Source organism: Chiloscyllium punctatum, chromosome 7, assembly GCF_047496795.1.
Source record: "Chiloscyllium punctatum isolate Juve2018m chromosome 7, sChiPun1.3, whole genome shotgun sequence".
Taxonomy (NCBI): domain Eukaryota; kingdom Metazoa; phylum Chordata; class Chondrichthyes; order Orectolobiformes; family Hemiscylliidae; genus Chiloscyllium; species Chiloscyllium punctatum.
The window spans coordinates 106001569-106022956 of NC_092745.1; the positions used below are offsets into that span (position 1 = coordinate 106001569).

General features: G+C 39.4%; 1 protein-coding gene across 21 annotated transcripts in view; it reads right to left on the reverse strand.

The window, feature by feature from the left end:
• The window catches only part of ptprfa (protein tyrosine phosphatase receptor type Fa), a 440327-nt gene that overhangs the window by 253964 nt on the left and 164975 nt on the right, over positions 1-21388 (reverse strand). For all 21 annotated transcript variants that reach the window (XM_072574526.1, XM_072574516.1, XM_072574533.1 and 18 more), the window contains exons 3-4: positions 4741-4886; positions 1816-1957 (exon numbers count right to left, since the gene is read on the reverse strand). In XM_072574526.1, the coding sequence (XP_072430627.1) occupies positions 1816-1957; positions 4741-4886 (288 nt within the window). The remainder of the gene's footprint in view (positions 1-1815; positions 1958-4740; positions 4887-21388) is intronic.

Sequence of the window (21388 nt, forward strand, 5' to 3'; positions counted from 1 at the left end):
AAAACTTCTAAGTGGGTAGGAGATTAGAAGATGAAATTTAGTGCTGTTAAATTATTGTTATACTGTACTTAGTTAAATAGCAGAGCATGAAACTGAAAAAGATCCAGGGCTAGTAGTGGGTTCTACACTTCAGTTACTGTATAACAGCAATTAGTAAAGTGAGTGAAATACTGAAATACTGCCAAAGTGATAGAGTACACATCAGAAAATATATATTAAAGCTGCACATTGCTCTAGACAAACCACCAGATATTATTTAACCACTTTCTCAATATGAATTTCCCTTTATTGATTTCTTGATCCCAATTGCTGGGGATAACTGACAATTATAAGATCCTGATTCCACACTTGTCTTCACATGACTTCCCACACTGTTTCCTGGATAGATTTTATATTATTATGCAGTTTCTCCATCTCAGTCACAACTGTTCTGCAAATGATAGTTTCACACTTCAGATAGGTCTTCCTCTTTCCTCAAACAAGGATTCCCCTTCATTGAAATCTACCATTTCTTTCCCATTTTGTACACTTATCTTCGCATCTCTCCCTCTCTTCCTGAGCTATGATGGAGTTCCATATTGCCATCTTCCACACAGCTATCACCTAACATGAAAGTTTTGGGTGCAATTTTGGGTGCAATGGAAGATAGAGTCAGATTACGAGAGCATTGGAATAATGAAGTCGAGACACATCATAGGTATTGTGAGGTAGGGCACAAGGTGGGAGTAGGTGGCTTTGGTGATGCAATGGATTGGTGCTCATAAATCTACCTCTGGGTCAAATAAGACCCTGAGGCTACAAATAGTCTGGTTAAATCAAAATCAGTTGCCTGGGAGAGGAATGGAATTAGTAATGTGAAATAATTACTTTATAAATATATCTATATTAAGACATATCTATAGATATAATGAATGACATTGGATTAGCAACCTCTTAGAATAAAACCATATTCAGTGCAAGGTGCAATACAAATATACAAATGCAATAGATTCTCAGCCGGTTTACATGCTACTGCTATAGATATTCTTGTCTACTTCATACAATAAGTGGTATGGACTCATCTTAAGAAAATGCAATTCAAAATTATAGAATCCCTACAGTGTGGAAGCACGCCATTCAGCCCAATGAGTCCACACTGACCCTCTGAAAACCATCCCACCCAGACCAATCGCACTTTTGTAACCCCCTGTGTTTACCATGGATAACCCACCTAACCTTATCTTTGGACTGAGGAAGGAAATCAGGGCACCCAGAGGAAACCCAAGTAGATATGGGCAGAATGTACAAATTCCACATAGTTACCTTAGGATGGAATGAAACCCAGCTTCCTAGCACTGTGAGGCAGCACTGCTAATTAATGAGCTACTGTGCTACCCTAAAACGAACTGAAAATGGGTCAGATCCATGCAATCAATGAGGCCATAGTAACTCTGGATATCTGGGTTATCAGTGTGATATGAACAGGTTGAATAGCTTGCAAAATGAATAGACATTTCTTCTACAAAATCCCTTGCGGCATTAAACTCCAAATGCAACTAGAAGAGATGTAATTAAGTCTCTGAAATTGCCTGTTGTTGCTTTCATTGTCTTATGGTCTGTCTTTCACAATCTTGACTCTTTCCAGGTCTGTATAGTTCTGCATTGTATCAGGTTAAATTCCTTATATTCAACTGACCTCTTCCATCACTAAATGTGCACATCCACATCATGTTAACAGCTAATTGACAATTTACACTGATTCTGTTGGCAGCATGGTGAGATTTGATGTTGCATTAACAAATTAAATGCTACAACAAAAAGAAAAAATATTCTTACCTGCAAGTACTGTTAGTTTGGCACTCGTTGTTATGTCCCCAACACTATTCGCTGCTGTGCACTCATAGATTGCTTCATCTCGTGGTGCTCTTAGTGGTTGAATTCGAAGCACTGATCCAGTGCCATCATCAAATTCTATAACCTGGAAATCAATTAAAGAGCACCTAGTTGAATACAGAACTAATAGAAGTGGCCCCCATCCCTATTCACCTATTGTACACTTTGCTTCCTTCTCCCCAGCCCCACCCCCCCCCGTTTATCTCTTCACCCTGGAGGCTTCCTGACTCCATTCCTGATGAAGGGATTTTGCTCGAAATGTCGATTTTTCTGCTCGTCGGATGCTACCTGACCTGCTGTGCTTTTCCAGCACCATTCTAATCTAAACTCTGGTTTCCAGCATCTGCAGTCCTAACTTTTGCCGAGTCAAAGAAGATTTCTCTATTGGGAGCCATGGAAAAGCTTTTCCAAGTGTCCATAAAGCTGATTTTGTACAATCATATATCCAGCAAATGCCCCCCTTGATTGTTCCAAAATACTCGTCATTAGGCTGCATGGAGAATCATCAATAAATGTTGAATTAGACAATTTCTGGATCAATAGCACTTCAGAGGGTGGGTAAAAATACTACCTAATCTGATATATCATATGAAACTAAAATTCCCAGAGATCCAGCTACTTTCAGTCACAGTTTTAACAGTCTTGCTTGCTACCAGTCATATCTCTTGCAAAATGCTTGTATATGAGACACTTGGTGAGGACAAGATCAAGGTAAAAACTGGATTAGTGGTGCTGGAAGAGCACAGCAGTTCAGGCAGCATCCAACGAGCAGCGAAATCGACGTTTCGGGCAAAAGGACAAGATCAAGCTTAGTTGTCATTTATTCATTAAGTGAACAAAATGAGTTGAAGTGCTAAAGAACAGTTGAAATAATTGATCATTTACAAGTAGATTTCTGCTTTAAGGAATCTGATTATTCTTTAACTAACCTACTTTAGCTTGTATGATGGCCATTAATATGTCGGATATGGAAATGTCTAAGAATGGAAGAATAGTAGCATTAGTTGGAACATTCGAGGTCCCAGCACTGTGTCAGCTCTATTCCTCCCTGTTCCAAGCAAGGGCGCTTGGTTCTCAAAGCCATGAGCATGCTCTGCTAATGTAGAATTTTTACACGTGATCAAGGAGAAATCAGAGTTAGACGAATTAATTATGCTGCTGTTCAGTTAAATGATGCAGACTGCAGTCTACTAGAAGAAACAGGTCCCTCGTACCTATCCTGACAAATCTTTTCTGTCACTGAAAACAATTTGATTTATTTCACTCTCTAAGATTAGGGGAATAAAAGCCAAAGTTATGAAAACTGCCCTCAAAGTGACAAAAGGTGTCATCAACACGGTTATCAAGCACTGCATAGCAATAACCTGCTGAGTGACGCCAGTTTGGGTTCTGCCAGGGCCACTTAGCTCATTACGCTTTGGTTCAAATATGGACAAAAGAGGTAAATTCCAGAGATGAGGTGACAGTGACAGCTCTTGACATCAAGGCTGTAATTGGCCAAGTATGGTATTCCTTATGCCCGAAATATCGATTTTTCTGCTCCTCAGCTGCCTGACCTACTGTGCTTTTCCAGCACTACACTCTCGACTCTGAGTTCTAGCATCTGCAGTCCTCACTTTCTGAGTATGGTATTAAAAAGCCCTTGCAAAACTGGAATCAATGGGTTTCAGTTGTGGGGCAAACTCTTCAATGGTTGGAGTCATACCGGGTACATGGAAGATGAATGTGGTTGTTGGAGATCAATCATCTCAGCTCCATGACATCTCTGCAGGAGTTCCTCAGAGTAATGTCCAAGGTTGAACCATCTTCAGCTGCTTCATCAATGAACTCACTTCCATAATAAAGTTAGATGTACAGATGTTCGCCAATAATTGCACAATGTTCAGCACCATTTGCGATTCCTCAGATATTGAAGCAGCTCATGTTCAAATGCAACAAGATCTGGACAATATTCAGGCTTGGGCTGACAAGTAGCAAGTTGAAATGACCTCTGACAACCACAGTCATCATCCTATGTGCTAGGTACGAATTCTACCAGCGGAGATTTACCTCTGATTCCCATTGATTCCAGTTTTGTCAGGTCTTCTTGATGTCAAGGGTTGTCACTTTCACCTCACTTCTGGAATTCAGCTCTTTTGTCCATGTGAACCAAGTCTGCAATGAGGTCAGGAACTGAATAGTCTTGGCAAGACCCAAACTGGTTGCTGCTCAGCAAGTGCCATTTGATAACTGTTGATGACATCTTCCATCACTCTTGAGGATAGTTTTAATGAACTTCTTACATCTTACTTCAATTACATAGAAACTTGGTGAGATTATGGCTGACTCCTGCTACAATTTCTTAAGTTCTTTGTAAACTGTATAGTTTTACCCTGATTAAACTCCAGTGGAATCTCTTTATATAGAAAAAGAAATTGCTGGAGAAACTCAGCAACTCTGCAAAATCAGACACTCAGAAGGTTCTGAAGAAAGATCAATGGACTCTGCTTTCTCTCCACAGATACTACCAGACCCACTGAGCTTCTTCAGCAATTTCTGTTTTTGTTTCAGATTTCTACCATCTGCAGTTCTTGGCTTTTTGTTTGCTACTTCTTTAAAGACTGGAGGGTCCCTCAGCCTCTGTTTTGCTAAACCACACTTCTGGACTAAACTAAGTGAGTGCACACCATAATGAGCAAATAAAACACTTCAGGTGGGTTAAACATGGTAATGGATTTCTCTAAGTATTACTCAGTCAGCCAAAAAAAAAGTAAATTACTGTTACAATTCTGTCATGCAAATTAACATTCAATATCTATGATTCTTCCAAGTAGTTCAGCCTGGTTTCATCCAACCTTTACCTTTAACTATTAAGGGTCAGAACCTTACCTCAAAGCGCTGAGAGCTGACTTTCTTCCCTTTTTTCATCCAAGTGATACGAGGTTTAGGTTCTGCTACTGCTTGGCACACAAATGAAGCCACTCCTCCAGAAATTCCAATCTGGTCCACAGGGATTCGGGTAAAACTTGGCAGAGCTGCAAATGATCAGAGTATTGTAGATTAGTCCAACTGTCTGGATATTAAAACAAAAATGTAAACACAACTGTTTGTGCAGCAGAATTAGAATCATCGCAGAATTAGAACTATCATAGAACACTGCAAGCAGAATGAACCTCATTCATGTAAATACAAAGATAATAAGACATGCAGAAATTCATACTCTAAAGCACAATGTCCCTGCACTGGATGATGCTTATCAATCAATGATTTAAAAAATCACTATTGTCACTTTCCTGATTTTCATTGACTTTGGTCTTGAGTTGTGAAAATGTAACCACCAATTTAAGTTTGCAAAAAATTACAGTCAACTCATGACAAAAACTCAAATGCTTTAACAGATTTACTTTTCACCGTCTGGCAGTACAGAACTTGAATGTTACTGGGAAAAAAAATCATTTTGCACTCAACTGAACAATTTGCAAGCAATACCACCATAAAGGAAAAAAAATTATAGTGTTTGAGAAAAGACAGCTGGTAGGTTAGAAAGTGGACTTTGACTAGTTAGATCTCTTGTCCTTGAGCTCATGATGTTGCCAAGTAGAAACAAATGAACAAATTAATTTGAAGCAGAAACAGGCCATTAATCCACTTGGCACTGTACTTTCACTTACAAAGCTCTGTCAAGTCAAGAATCAGGAAATAGCAATGTTTTTTCTTTTGCTAGATACAACCTACCTTGCTAACCTTAAGTATTATTTGTTTTATGTTTATACTTTTACTTATTCTGTGCTCTGATATGTCAAGGATCTATGCTGCTCTAATGCAATTGGAATTGCAATTGCCCCATATTTTAAACTCTTCCTTTGTATTTGTGGCTGAAATGTTCACTTCCTTGGAAGTGGCAGGGAAAGTAAGAGGAAAGGCAAATAATCCTATGGGTTGGCACCAGAGATATCCATCTTCCCTTCACCTCAGAAAATTAAGTTCTTAATGGGAAGGCCCAAGTTTAATATTCAGAACTTCTTCCAACTAAAGCTCTTCAGGATCAATTAACAATCACAGAAGGGCTTCTGCAAGCAATCGACCCAATTAACTTGTTCCAGGCAGTTAAAAAAAATTACAGCCTTCCTAATTGCTGCAACAGGACCTGCTGGGTGGGAGCCTCAATCTGTTCCATTCCAGGGGCAGTCAAGGACATGGACGGGATGAAGTATAATGCTTGCCCTGCCTCTGCGCTACCTCTCCATCCATCCCCCGCCTCTCAATTTCCCAGCTGATCAGTAATTTTCTGCATGCTGATTTTCAGCAATGCTGTACAACCAGCAGCCTTTAAATGGTGCTGTAGCTCAAATCAGAGCCGGACTTCACAATCCTGCAACTTGTTTGGCTTAGAAGCCCACCAGATCACTGCTCAAGTGCCTGATCAAAATTGATCAAGGAGGCATTCTCTTTAGTGGCGATGGTGAGTATCTAGGTCTTTTGGCGCCTGCCTTCTCACTCAGAAGTAATAAGGGAAAACAGCAGCCTTCATTTCCCTACATCAAGCAACATTCTATTGACTCTGCACTACAGATCATTCTGCTATAACCTACAGGTGCATTCCACTGCAACCTCACACTATGGGAAACCAGTACAGAAAGTCGCACTGGAGAAGATTGCTATAGAAAATCCCTATACCCATTTGACAGGAAGTTTGCATTATCCAAACACAATTCGTCAATCACGTTATAACCAATTCACGTTAATGAAATGCACGTTAGACCAGAACCACATTTTTCTAATGTCCTCCATACTGCTTGATAGATTATTGGCTTTTTAGATTCCCTACACTATGGAAACAGGCCATTCAGCCCAACAACTCCGCAATGACCCTCTGAAGAGCAACTCCATATTTACCCGTGACTAATGTACCCAACACTACGGGAACTTTAGCATGGCCAATTCACCTGACCCGCACACCTTTGGATTGCAGGAGGAAACCAGAGCACCCAAAGGAAACCCACACAGAGGGAGAATGTGTAAACTCCACACAGACAATTATCCAAAGCTGGAATTGAACCCGGGTCCCTGGAGCTGTGAGGCAGCAGTGCTAGCCACTGCTTCTCATTGTTTACTGCTTTCCATATTATATAACTCTTGTTTAGAATGTAAAATTCCATGTGAACGGACAATAAACCTTAATAGTTATTGAACCAAATAATCACCGAGTCAAATCTATGAAATCATTCAAAGTTAGAATTGACAATGAAGATCAGGCACACAGGCTGATATTTGTCTATTACATTCCAGAGACTTGAGGGTGAGTGCAACATTCTCGTTTTCTGATTGGCACTCAAATTGTGCTGAACTTTTCCAGCAAGAGCTCAGGATAGGAAAAGATACTGATTGATATCACTTTTTCTGAATTACTTTCAGAGTTATTGGTTTATTTCCTAGTATCCATAAAAAAATTTTTTAAAATTCCAAATTTTGTACAGGTCCATCAGAATTCTTGATTACATCCTTTTGATCAGGGACAATTATTCTATATAGGGTAATTTGTTATTAATCCTGTAACTCTCTCTTATAAGCACAAGTGTTTTGCATAACATTTCTAGCTTTCTAACACAGACTTGGAATTACAGTGAAAACCTTCTGTATGCATGTAGTCAAATAAAAGTTGGGAAATTTTGAAATCACATCATTATAAAATTATGTCAACTTTTAAATTAGCAAGGCAGAATGGATAAAACGTTACTAAGAAATTGGAATTCTGTAAAGCAAACATTTGAGGGAATAACGTTTTAAATTTAGAAAATTGGGTATTTTAGGGAGCTTTCTTTATTTATTGCAGAGACAAATATCCTGAGGTGTGGTTAACAAAGCTTGTACATGCACTGCTCGCTTATATTCACCCTGTTAATATGAGCAGTGTGAATCAAGGTCACTTGGAGTTGCAGCACATTGCAGAAACACCTGAAATGGAACAGTGAAAGTTTGAGGCTAATAGGATAAAGTATCCAACTTCCAGTATTTTATGTACTTTGTGCCAAGGCCTAATTCATTGTTATCTGTCAAAACTTAAAAGTACACCTTCACTTTTTAAAAAGTAAGTCAGGCAAATATCTTGACAAAATATAAACAATAATCAGCAGTTATTACTCATCCAGCACCCCTCACCGCTAATCAAATAAATTAAATTGACTTTGAAAACAGGAAATTTGCATTAAGGAACCCAGCAATTTTCAAGTGGTTTTCCAAAAGCTAACTACTATTCACTGTGAAAGGTATAAGCAGTGCTTATAAAAGATCATGAATGCCTGATCAGAACTCCATACACCAATTCTAACTACATCTTCTCAATTTGAAATCGAAAAACTTGAAAATCCAAAAGATAGAAATTCTCAGTAAAAGTAAAATATCGGAAGGTTGGTAGTTGGGACATTCTGATTTGCACAGGATTTTAAATCCAATAGTCACATCGAAGTATTATGTGGATAAAACTGGGTTCATTTAACTCAAATCATGATTACTAAACAAAATGGTAATTTCAGTCTGCTCTCAGTAAAGCAATTACTTTCTAAGCCTGAATTGCAACTGAAATAAAGAGATATAAATGAAAAGGCAAATCAAATAAACTGAACTAGCCAAACTTATCTCAAAAAAAGGTTCAAGAAGATCAAAACACACTTAAAAATAGGAATCATGGGAAGAATCATGTGGATGTAAATAGTTACATTTTTATAATAAACTTACTTTTAGAAACAAACAAGTAGTCTCATTCATTGCTCATTTTTCAATGTCAAGAAGATCAACTAATACACATGTAAATTTAGCCTGTCGTAAATTTCTCTTGCCCTGTGAAAGGTACTTCAAACTCTCTTCAGATAAAACACAAATCAAAGATGAGACTACAGCACATTCATTCAATTATGCACTGTTTTGGGTTTTCTGCATTTACATTGATGCCCGAAGGTTTCTGCATGCATTCTGCTGATTTGGATCCTCACAAATTAGTGCCATTCATCAACTGACAGGAGTGAATTGCAACAAATGTAGCTGTACTCTAAATATGAGCACTTAGATTTATTCTAAAAGTATTTACACTGTATTTTAGATTTGCGATCAATTATTTTTGGATCAGTTCCAGGTTTCAGCCTCTTCCACTAGATGATATCTACTATGATTCGATATTCAAAATGGTCTCTCTCCACTCAAGGGTTTGGGAAAGAGAGAGAGAAAAAAATTAAGAGTAATTCCTATTAGTTAAAAAGTAAAATTGATAAAAAAGACTGCAAGTCTTTTCAAACATAATCACTGCTGTCAGATACATTCCCATTTCAAAGCTCTGACTGTACTGTATGTACTATGGGAATAAAAAGCCATGAACACAGGCTTTTGACAGGAAAAGAACTGTACAGATCATACAACAGCTGTGAAGATGAATGCACACATAGGAAGTCTCTTGACAGAATCACCTTTGTGACTAACCGCCAACCAGGTCTCATCTCTGGGCTTTGACACTAGTTTCAGCTCAGCTTTAAATGATGTATCAACAATAAAAGGGGATATTGACAAACATTTCACAAACTTATCTGTCCGTGGGCTGTTTAGATCACTGACAGATGGATACATATTTTGATAATATAGAAAAACACAAAATGTTATACCCTTAACCATATTGAATATATATATGCATTGGGAACATTAAATGCAGTACATCCTCTTAATTTGAATCATCTGATAATCCTTTTATTACCATGTACTCTTTATATCATTTGTTTCAAATTAGCTAATTCACCATTCAATTGATAGTTCCAACTTAAAGTTGTGGTTTCATTCCTGAAAATTGAAACTTGAAGTGAACTTTAAAATAAAATGAAAGCAAAGCTAAATTGCCCATAGTGTTAGGTAAGGGGTAGATATAGATGTAGGGGTATGGGTGGGTTACGCTTCGGCGGGGCGGTGTGGACTTGTTGGGCCGAAGGGCCTGTTTCCACACTGTAAGTAATCTAAGTAATCTAATCTAATCTAATCAAAGATGTAATTTCCTACTTACAAACAGATACTTCCTGTTCAGTTTCACAGTCCCAATCTCAAAAGGAAAAACTGAATGAATTTTAAGCAGAATGTGGCCTCCTTATGTTCTGTAGCTTCATCGGGATAAGATGTCTAACATTACAAACTAATCTCACAGGTATTACCCTCATCTCGAGGAAACTGCATTCTAATGATGTGGAAGTGGAAGTTGGGTTTGGATACATGGTTTAGTTGTGGTAGCACAGTCACTTCTTCCATCTGGTTTCATTAACCCCAGTCCCAACCTTTTTTTGTGACTCCACTGGACATGCTGAATTTAATGACTCAACATATATTTCATTACATGTTGCATTTTGTCCATAATTCTGATGTCCATGTTGATTTGTCAGTGATTTAAACAGACTGTGGGCACCTGAGTATATGAAATGTTTATCAAAATTCTTCTGCCAATTACATGCACATTTTCCAGCATCAATTACTGATTGGAATCCTGGTTTGGCTCCATTTTTCTCTATCTCCCTAAGGTCCCAGAGACTGCTATTCGCCACACACCCTGGACAGCAACTAATCCAGCTTGTTCATAGATTTTACAAGAAAACATCCCAGAGAGGATAGTGTTCCTGAAAACTCAATATTTTATCCATGTTTACATGGCAGAAGGGTGATGGGAAAATGAATTAATGAACTCGTGGAGTGAATGATTTAAAGGAAAAACTTCTAAACCTATCTTCACTGTCCCACTCACTCACAATGAAGTGCAAGCTTAATGACTCCAATTTCTTTTCATCTCAGCTTCAATAAAACAACAAGACAGGAAGCAGCAAGAGGATATATTGAGGCTCAGGGTTAGGGGCTTAGGACTTCAGCTTCAACACTGCGGTGACAAAGGAGACAGTAAGAAGCCCAAAACTTCAGCTTCCACAGAGGAGGACATTGGGTAAGCCTTTTAGAACAAAGATATGGAGAATTGTCTTCACCCAGAGAATTCTTTGCCACAGAAAGTGGTTGAGATGAAAGCACTGAACGTTTTCAAGAGGACGTTAGTTATAGGCCTTAGGACTAAAGTGATCAAAAGTATGGAGCAAAAGCAGAAACATGGCACTGAGCATTACGATCAGCGGTAACCATATTGAATGATCAATTCTAGTTCCTGTTTTGTATGTTGCTATGTTTCCACATAACAGAGCAAGAAAGGCAATAGAGATGGGTAGAAGAGGATATACTGAGACTGAGGATCAAGGGAAGGGTAGGGGAAAGAGAGGAGACAGAAAGATAACATATTCAGGCTCACGTTCAGGGATCCAGCACTTCAGCTTAGGATACTCAGATACGCAAATTGAAAGAACATAGACAATAGAAAGGTAGGAGTGAAGTCATAGCAAAAGAGAAACAAAAGTCTAAATCTGAGTTACTCTGCATATATGTGAATGAATGGAAAACAGTAAATGAGATTGGGGAGTTATAGGTGCAGATTGCCCATGGAATTTTGATGTAATAGTGATATCACAGACTTGGCTTAAGGAAGGGTAAGACTGAGTTTAAATATTCCAGAGTACAAGGTAATCAGAAGAGGAAGGAAAGGCGGATAGGAGCAGTATTGGTTCAGAAGGGCTCAAGAAAGAGAATACCTTGGTAGGTGCAAGGATAGAAATCAACTTGATGAGAACTAAGGAACAAAAGTTGTCCAATTTACGGATTATTTTACAAATTAATTTACAAATAAATACTTTTGTATCTGATTTTATTAAAGAAAGAGATGCTACTCAAGCCATAGTGACAGAGGAGGGTACTCAGTCACCAGAATGTTTAAAATTTGATAGGGCAAAAGTGTTGGATAGACTGGACAAAATGAGATGCACTCAAGGATACTGAAGGAAGCGAGAGTGGAAATTGTAGAGGCACTGGTCACATTCTTTCAGTCTTTTCCAGAATCGGGGAGGTGCCAGAAGACTGGAGAATTGTGAAGATTACGACCATGTTCAAGAAAAGTTGAAAGGAAAAGCCAAGCAGTTTAACTTCAGTGGTGAAAATATTCTAGATTCAGTGAATTAGTAGTTCTCTGGAAGAATCTGGATTGATTGGGAAAAGTCAGCATGGATGTCGAAAGGGAAATATGTTTAACTAACATGTTAGGAGATATTTTTGAGGAAGTAATAGTTTTGACAAACGTTTTGACAATGCTAACTGTTTTGACATGGTGAATGTGGACTTTCAGAAGGCATTTGATACAGTGCCACAAATAGACTTGTGAGGAAAGTTTTGGTCATGAATAAAGAGGTCAATAGCAACATGGACACAAAACTGGCTAAGTGATAGGAAAGAGAATAATGGTTGTGGATATTTTTTGGGCTGGAGGAAGACTTGGAATGGAGTTCACCAGGGATTGGACCTTTGTTTTTCCTAACATCTATTAATAATCAAGAGCCTGGCGTGCAGAGAACAATTTCAAAGTTTACGGGTGACACTAAACTTGGAAGAATTGTAAACTGTGAGGAGGATAGTGTAAAACTCCATAAGGATCTAGTCAAGTTGATGGAGTGGGCAGAAAGGTGGCAGATGAATTTCAAAGAGCAGTACAACACAGCAGAAGAACAAGCCCTTTGGCCCACCAAAACTGTGATGACACATGATGCTTTTCCAAACCAAAAGCATTCTGCCTGGACACAATCTGTTTCTCTCTATTCCTCTACAATGGTGCCCACAATAAAGATGGCAGCACACAGTGCAGGTTCAGCCCCTTTCATGGCACGAAGCTGATCATCTGTGAATATGGGAGAGTGAATTTCTAATTCGGACCTACAGATGTACATCAAAATATTATAAAACATGCTAGTCCACACTCCAGCTCCATTCTCTCAAATTCGATGTTACCTCACCCTGCACAACATCCTTTCTTCTTATAAGATGGCAGGAGTAGGATGCTTCAGCTAGAGCTCATCCACTCCATCCATTTCTTTTTCTTTTTCTCCTTTGTGTTTATTTTTCCCTCTCTTCTTTATTCTGCATCATCCTGAATTCCTGGCCTCAGCACAGACTCGTCCTCCTGACCTCAGCACAGACTCGGTGAGACGTGGTGTTCTCCTGGCATGGCATGGTGTAGCATTCTTCCAGCCTGGCATGGTGGTCTCCTGACCCAGCCTGGCAGTCTCTCGGTAGCTTAGCATGGTGGTCTTTCAGTAACTCACGGCCATGGCCATCTTTCGAACGGGACTGTCCTCAGCCTGGACATCCAGCCTCGAGGTGATTCCAGAGTGGTCTCCTGGCTTCGATAGCCTCGAGATGAAGCCCAGCATGATCCAAAGTCAAGACTCAGCACAGACTGGATTCTAGGTGCCAGACTGGGTTGGAAATAGTATTATTCTGAACTTATTATTTCTCTATTTTCTAATTTACTCTTAAGATTTGTAATGCTGGAACTTTTATTTCTTTATGTTTCTTTTTTTTGCCTGAGAATCTGTACCTAGGTACTTTGTAACTAATATGTTAAGTGGTGACTTGTAAACTCTTCATTACATTCATTTGAGTATATGTGACAATAAAGCTAATCCAATCTCTCCACATTAGCTAAAATCCTCCAAACTAGGCAACAATCTGGTAAAATGTTTCTGTATCCTCTCCAAGCCTCCATATCCTTCTGGTAGTGTGGTGACCATAACTGTGCACAAAGTTCCAAATGTGGCCCAACCAAAGTTTCTACAGCTGTAAATTTAAAAGTATGGGTTCAACGTTTGTATGAGTAACATTTTGCAAAGGTTCAAATCCAACCTTTTCCAACACCTCACTATCACAGAATTACCAGCCTGAAGACTGTTCCCACAAATCTCACTCACAAATGTAGCACAAAAGGAACCAAAATTATGTGTTCAGACACTAAGAACTGTATAGCTTTCTTTGGTGGTGTAGTGATCATTCAGCAGATCATTTACCTAAAAATTAAGTGATGACCTATGTGCAAGGTAAATTAAAATGGATGGTTTTTGGTCAAAGTTTGGGGCACGAACTTTACACAAGATTAACCATTACTCAAGCGTATACTGCAGTAGCCAAGATGGGAGATGCACTATCTTTCGCTTGTCTCCATACTCCATATATTACCACACAAACTGCATTATTTTACCCAGTTCCCAATACGCCAATTGTATTCTTTCTCTGTATTAGATTTAGAATTTTAAAAATCCATGAACCAGTCTTCTTTAATAAACACAAAGTTTATTATAAAACAAAACTTATTCCACAAAGGGGCAGAATTGGTTAACAGACAATTGTAATCTGAGACATTCAATTATAAAATATTCTTATTGACAATATGCCTGAGCTCTTGAAGGCAAAAAGAACAAGATTTGAGGTGTTCGGGGCTGCGAGTCTGATGTTCTGGCACACATGGTGAATGGCACATACTGGGAATCTTTGTAGATGCATTCATTCAGGAAATATTGAGAAATTGCTTCAGAGCTTCTCATATGAAAGCACCTACACCAGGGCTGCAGTTACTACAGTAGATTCACATAGGTTCTTTTTTAGAAACAGGAGAGTTTAGCTGGGAAGCTTTTTTTTTCACTAATCTTCTCCCCGACTGAAATTCCAAATAAGCTCGAATCAGAACCTCTCTCCCACTCCTTAATTCAATCAGATGTTTTCCGCGAAGTGAGTTCAAGCAAAGAAACAGAAATTATATGTGGTTTTAAGAAATGACTTGTTAAAAGTAAAGTTTCAATGTGTCTTTTAATTCAACCTTAAATGTCTGTTATTCTTCAAACTTAGGTCCTCACAAATTATTAAATATTGCAAAACAATGCTACTGTTTCCTAGTACAAAATGGCTAAATTACCCACAGGCTATTATGAGTTGACTTATTCTCGTGGAGCACACAAGTTCTTCAGCTGATGGATGAATAACAGCAACTTTCAAGGGAGGATAGATGTCTTTGCTATTTCTATGAATGCAACACAAAACTCAAGTGTGCTAGATAAATGAGATACAGGGATGCAATTTCAAGGGATCATTTAAAAGAAGATCGGTAAGCCTGACCTCAGTGGTGGGCAAGTTGTTGGAGGGAATCCTGAGGGACAGGATGTACATGTATTTGGAAAGGCAAGGACTGATTGGGGATAGTCAACATGGCTTTGTGCCTGGGAAATCATGTCTCACAAACTTGATTGAGTTTTTTGAAGAAGTAACAAAAGAAGATTGATGAGGGCAGAGCAGTAGATGTGATCTATATGGACCTCAGTAAGGCGTTCGACAAGGTTCCCCATGGGAGACTGATTAACAAGGTTAGATCTCATGGAATACAAGGAGAACTAGCCATTTGGATACAGAACTGGCTCAAAAATAGAAGACAGAGGTTTGTGGTGGAGGGTTGTTTTTCAGACTGGAGGCCTGTGACCAGTAGAGTGCTCTCTACATTTTGTTATTTACATAAATGATTTGGATGAGAGGATAAGAGGTACAGTTAGTAAGTTTGCAAATGACACCAACATTGGAGGTGTAGTGGACAGTGAAGAGGGTTACCTCAGATTACAACGGGATCTGGGCCAGATGGGCCAATGGGCTGAGAAGTGGCAGATGGAGTTTAATTCAGATAAATGTGAGGTGCTGCATTTTGTGAAAGCAAATCTTAGCAGCACTTATGCACTTCATGGAGTGTTGCTGAACAAAGAGACCTTGGAGTGCAGGTTCATAGCTCCTTGAAAGTGGAGTCGCAGGTAGATAGGATAGTGAAGAAGGCATTTGGTATGCTTTCCTTTATTGGTCAGAGATTGAGTACAGGAGTTGGGAGGTCATGTTGCGGCTGTACAGGACATTGGTTAGGCCACTGTTGGAATATTGCGTGCAATTCTGGTCTCCTTCCTATCGGAAAGATGTTGTGAAACTTGAAAGGGTTCAGAAAAGATTTACAAGGATTTTGCCAGGGTTGGAGGATTTGAGCTATAGGGAGAGGTGGAACAGGCTGGGGCTGTTTTCCCTGGAGCGTTGGAGGCTGAGGCGTGACCTTATAGCGGTTTACAAAATTATGAGGGGCATGGATAGGATAAATAGACAATGGCTTTTCCCTGGGATCGGGGAGTCCAAAACTAGAGGGCATAGGTTTAGGGTGAAAGGGGAAAGATATAAAAGAGCCCTAAGGGGCAACTTTTTCACGCAGAGGGTGGTATGTGTATGGAATGAGCTGCCAGAGGATGTGGTGGAGGCTGGTACAATTGCAACATTTAAAAGGCATCTGGATGGGTATATGAATAGGAAGGGTTTGGAGGGATGTGGGCCAGGTACTGGCAGGTGGGATTAGATTAGGTTAGGATATCTGATTGGCATGAAAAGGTTGGACCGAAGGCACTGTTTCCATGCTGTACATCTCTATTACTCTAAGAGAAACGTCAGCTCTAAAACCATAAAGATTTTTTCCTTTTAAAGATGATGCAAAGCAGATAGAAGGAATACTATGCATCAAAATTCCTAGCAGAATCTAAAACTGACTCAATAAGTCATAGGGTACTTAGAAAAAAGCAGATGTGTAAGAAGCTGCATAGGAGTAGCAATTGACAAATTTATCCACTACATTATATCTTCTTAGTCATCTGCTTGTGGCATGACAGCAATGTTAAGAAGTTCACCAATGGTGGATGCCAGAGCATGTAAGTTTTAAAATTGGCTTAAGATGTCTGAGTAAGTTTATGTCGGGGTTGCCACCAGCTACATATCATGCTACAGCCAGGAAGCAAGCAACCCCTTGCACAAACACAGAAGTAGCATACCTAATAGGTTTGAAAATACATAGGGTTTCTGGAAGTGCAGGGTACCAAAAAGTGGAACAATATATCTAAAATGTGAAAGATTCTGATCAGCTGGTCCTCCCAACCAATTACTTCTAATGGTATAGAAGACATGTACCACCACAGAATGGGATAATGGCTACAAATCCAAATGATCAAAGTCTCAGAGGAAATTTAGTACCTATGAAGATAGCATTATCCATAATCTGATTATTCTGAGTGCTATAGATTAGCATAACAAAGGCAAGCTGTTCACCAGTTGAGAAGTTGATCCATTTGAGTAAATAACACAGTTGGTCATTAAATGAGTGCTTTCAAAGGCCACAGCTGGATCTTATCACATCGAATGTTTTTAGGGAAATTACAGGTTCTGCTCCACGGAAAACAAAAAAGCACATGCATCTGCCTTTAGCGTACTTCAATTTATTGCTTTGCCTTGCTAGACTCAATAGCAACAGTAGCAGAAAATAACCATCATTGGTTTAGGCTCAGCAAAGCACATTGCTTTGACTAGCAAACAGAAAAGACTCCCGAGTACTTCAAGAATAAATGACATCAGAAAGACAAGGGACACAAGGTTTAAAAAAATGTCCTTAACTGAGTTATTTGATGTTAACAAAGATATTGAGGGCAGCACAGTGGCACAGCGGTTAGCACTGCTGCCTCACAACGCCAGAGACCTGGGTTCAATTCCTGCCTCAGGCAACTGTCTGTGTGGAGTTTGCACATTCTCCCCATGTCTGCGTGGTTTTCCTCCGGGTGCTTCGGTTTCCTCCCACAGTCCAAAAATGTGTAGGTTAGGTGAATTGGCCATGCTAAATTGCCCATACTGAAGGAGTAAATATAGGGGAATGGGTCTGGTGGGTTGCTCTTCGGAGGGTCGGTGTGGACTTGTTGGGCCGAAGGGCCTGTTTCTTAAAAAAAATTAGTAGAACAAGAACAATTCTTCTCAGTATTCCTCAACTAAAAAATATAAAGATAATGAATCTCAGTTACTTTTCAATACCAGTTATGATTACTAGAAAATTCAGCTGGGTGTTCACCAAACAAGAAAAGTGAGAACTATGTTGCCATAATTTCCAAAGAACTCATTATTCAACATCTAGTCTTGCATATGAAAATGGAGTTGGTTCTTGCTTAATTTTGCCAATTATAGGGTACAGCAGCAGAGTGGTTATTTCATTGGATAAGTAATTAATCCTGGAATTTCTTCCCTAAGCGCATTGAGGGTCAACCTACAGCATGTGGACTACAGCAGTTCAAGAAAGGAGCTCACTACTACATACTCAAAGGCAACTAGGGACTGGCAGTAAAACATGCTGAGGAGCAGGAAAATCGACGTTTCGAAACGTTGATTTTCCTGCTCCTCGGATGCTGCCTGACTTGCTGTGCTTTTCCAACATCACTCTAATCTTGACACATCATGGCAGAACCTATGGCTGCAAGCTTTGCAGTAGAGATTGTCCGCACAACCACAAATATAACTACAAGTGCGAGACTCTCAAAAACCAGCATCTGCAGTACCACTTCTGCCTAGTAAAAAGTGCTGGCCAGCCAGCCATACCCATGTCCCACAGGTAAATAGAAAATGGGGTCTAGGCTAATAATCAGGAGAAATGAGTTCAATCCCACACCAGCTGCTGGGGAATTTAAATTCTGCTAATAAATTACAGATAGTATGAGATTTTAAATTGCCACCTTAAGCCATCTGCACGTGCAACATAGTTGATGCAACACAAAACACAGACCCACACAAAATTTCTCCCAACTGGAACCAGTTATATATTTCACTATCACAGTGATCAAACTCACAACCAAGAAGAAGATTATTTCTCTATTTCTCTTGCTTGTTACTTCGTGAGTTCTTTTCTAATAATGCTAGATGTCAGGCAATTGTCATTTTGAACATTGTTTACCTCTGTTGTAGTAGGCTGCTGACATATACTACACACGCACTTTGCCTGTCACTTAATGATTTCCTGTTGCATCTGACATCTGCCATCTGCCAAAGAATACTCAACACAGAAACAATACCACTCTTTCAAATACCAACATCGTCAGCACATTGTGTTTTTGCATATGTGTGTTTGTTGGTCCGAGCAGTGGCAGTGCCCATAAACACAGACAATAAATTAAGTCTAGAGTAAAACGTTTGCATCAATAAGGGCAGTCATAAAACTACAGAACCATCATAAAAACTAATGTAATGCACTAATGTTCTTTAGGAAGGAAATTGGCTGTCCTTTCCTAATCTGGGTTATAAGTAACTCCAGATCAGGAAAGAAAATTAAATTCCAGAAAAATAGAACTTAGGTGTGACAAAGTGAGCTTCTGTAGACATTTCTGCTATTATATTGGATTTTTGGTCTTAAAAGTTTACTTTATGCAAGTCACCTTCGCTATAATCGCATATCCTGATCAAGGTCAGCATTCAGAAAAAAAAATTTAAAATCACCTGATGACACACTGGTAAGAGCTCTCAACTAATTATCCTGAATTATTGAAGCAAACATCAAACAGTTTTAACCACAATTATTCTATTCGTTCCTCCTCCCACTTACTCTTCTTATCCCTTTCCTCCTGAAGACTCAAGGACGATAAATTCTCAATTTGTGATTCCAGCAGTTGCATTGCTAATCTGTAGCCCTGCTTCAAAGGGAATCTGTGGGGTAATATCATCAGACACCCAATCAAACATGGAATACACAGACATGTGTATTATATCTGCCTTATCTTTGGTGCATCGCTGGCCAATCTATGATTTCTACTCATGGAACAAGTTAGAGTCACCCATATCCTCAGCCATATTCTCCTTAGAATCACAGAATTCTTAAAATGCTAACAAGAGATCATTCAACGCATTGAGTTCACCAACTGCCAAACAGTATCCTACCCTATACCCGTAAGCTCATATTTATCAGAGATAACCCACTTAGCCTGCATACCAGGGGCAATTTAGCATAGCCAATCCACCTAACCTGCATATCTTTGGATTGTGGGAGGAAACTGGAGCATCTAATGGACACCCACAAGACTTTGAATACTGAGGCACAGCTGAATTGGAATAGGGTCAGAAGGGGAAATGGATGAACAGGAACTTCTGCAAGTAAGAATACAGGCAGCAGAATTTTGAATATCCTCAACATTATAGAAGGTTGAATAATATCTAGAGATTGCAACATTTAAGAGGCATTTGGATGGGTGTATGAATAGGAAGGGTTTGGAGGGATATGGGCCGTGTGCTGGCAGGTGGGACGAGATTGGGTTGGGATATCTGGTCAGCATGGACGAGTTGGACCGAAGGGTCTGTTTCCATGCTGTACATCTCTATGACTCTATAACAAATATGCAGATGATGATTTCACGACCATTGCATGTTGGATCTCAAACAACGAATGAGACAGAATACAGGAAAAGGAATGAGCACTTAGGAGCATGGTGTAAAGACAACAATGCCTCCATCAACATCAGGAAAACGAAGGAGCTGGTCTTTGACTTCAGGAAGCTGAGTGCAGCACATGCCCCTGTCTGTATCAATGGTGCTGAATGAGGATGGTCAAGAGTGTCAAGTTCTTGAAAATGATGATCACCAACAATCTACCCAGATCCATGCGACAGTTTATAAATCAGAACAACATTTCTCCTGCCTCAGGAGACTAAGGATACTTGCCAATTTTTATAGCTGCACCATAGAAAGCATCCTATGTGGATACATCAAAGCGTGGTTTGGCAACTGCTCTTCCCAGCACAGCAAGAAGCTGGACAGAGTCATAAACACAGCCCATTCCATCACGTAAACCGGCTTTCCATCCACTGACTCGGTCTACACTTCTCACCGCCTCAGGACTGCAACCAATGTAATCAAAGACCCCTCCCACCTCAGTTATACTCTCTTCCACTCTCCTCCGTCGAACAGAAGATATAAACATTTGAATACACGAATGAACAGATTCAAGAGCAGCTTTATCTCTGCTGTTATCAGACTTTAAATGGACCTCTGAAATATTAACTCTGATCTCTCTCCCTGCACCTTCTTTTCAGTTGGAACATTCTATGCTACTCTCTGTTCTGTTCTCTGAAGCACTTTGTATGGTACAATCTGCCTGTATGGCACACAAAGCAACACTTTTCACTGTGCAATCATTTCTTCTACATTGTGATCGTTGCATTCCTGTCCGACCCTGCACTATACAAAAATCGCACAATGCAAATAACACTGAAAATGTTGATGATCTAATCACGTTGTAGGCAATACATGTTTTACAAGTTTACATTTTAGAAACAGCATTCCCTATTCACCAATCATGTTACAGATAACTTGCGTTAATGAAAGACGCATTATAGCAGAATGGATTGTATCTCAGTACATGTGACAATAGTAAATCAACCAATTAATCAATCATAGTTAAGCTGAGGCAAGGGACCGCATCAGGTGATGTGATAGAGGTGACAGTGGGCAAAACTAAATGCCTAAAAGCATTTTATTTTAAAACCTACAACTAAGGCAGGATCTTCCTAGATAAAGTGCATTCCAATTTTGTGGACATTTGCATTAAAACCTGTCAAAAGTCCAAGCTGCCAACATTGGAAAGATTCAATAAGAAAGGGAAAGTCCTTCTCAGACTCAATTTTTTAAAAAAATCAATCCCGTTTAACTGACAAAACAATGGAACAGGCTTTTTGATTTTATTTTCATCAAAGGCTTTACACTGCTGGTAAGAGGAAGAACCAAAAATATAATGCTCCCA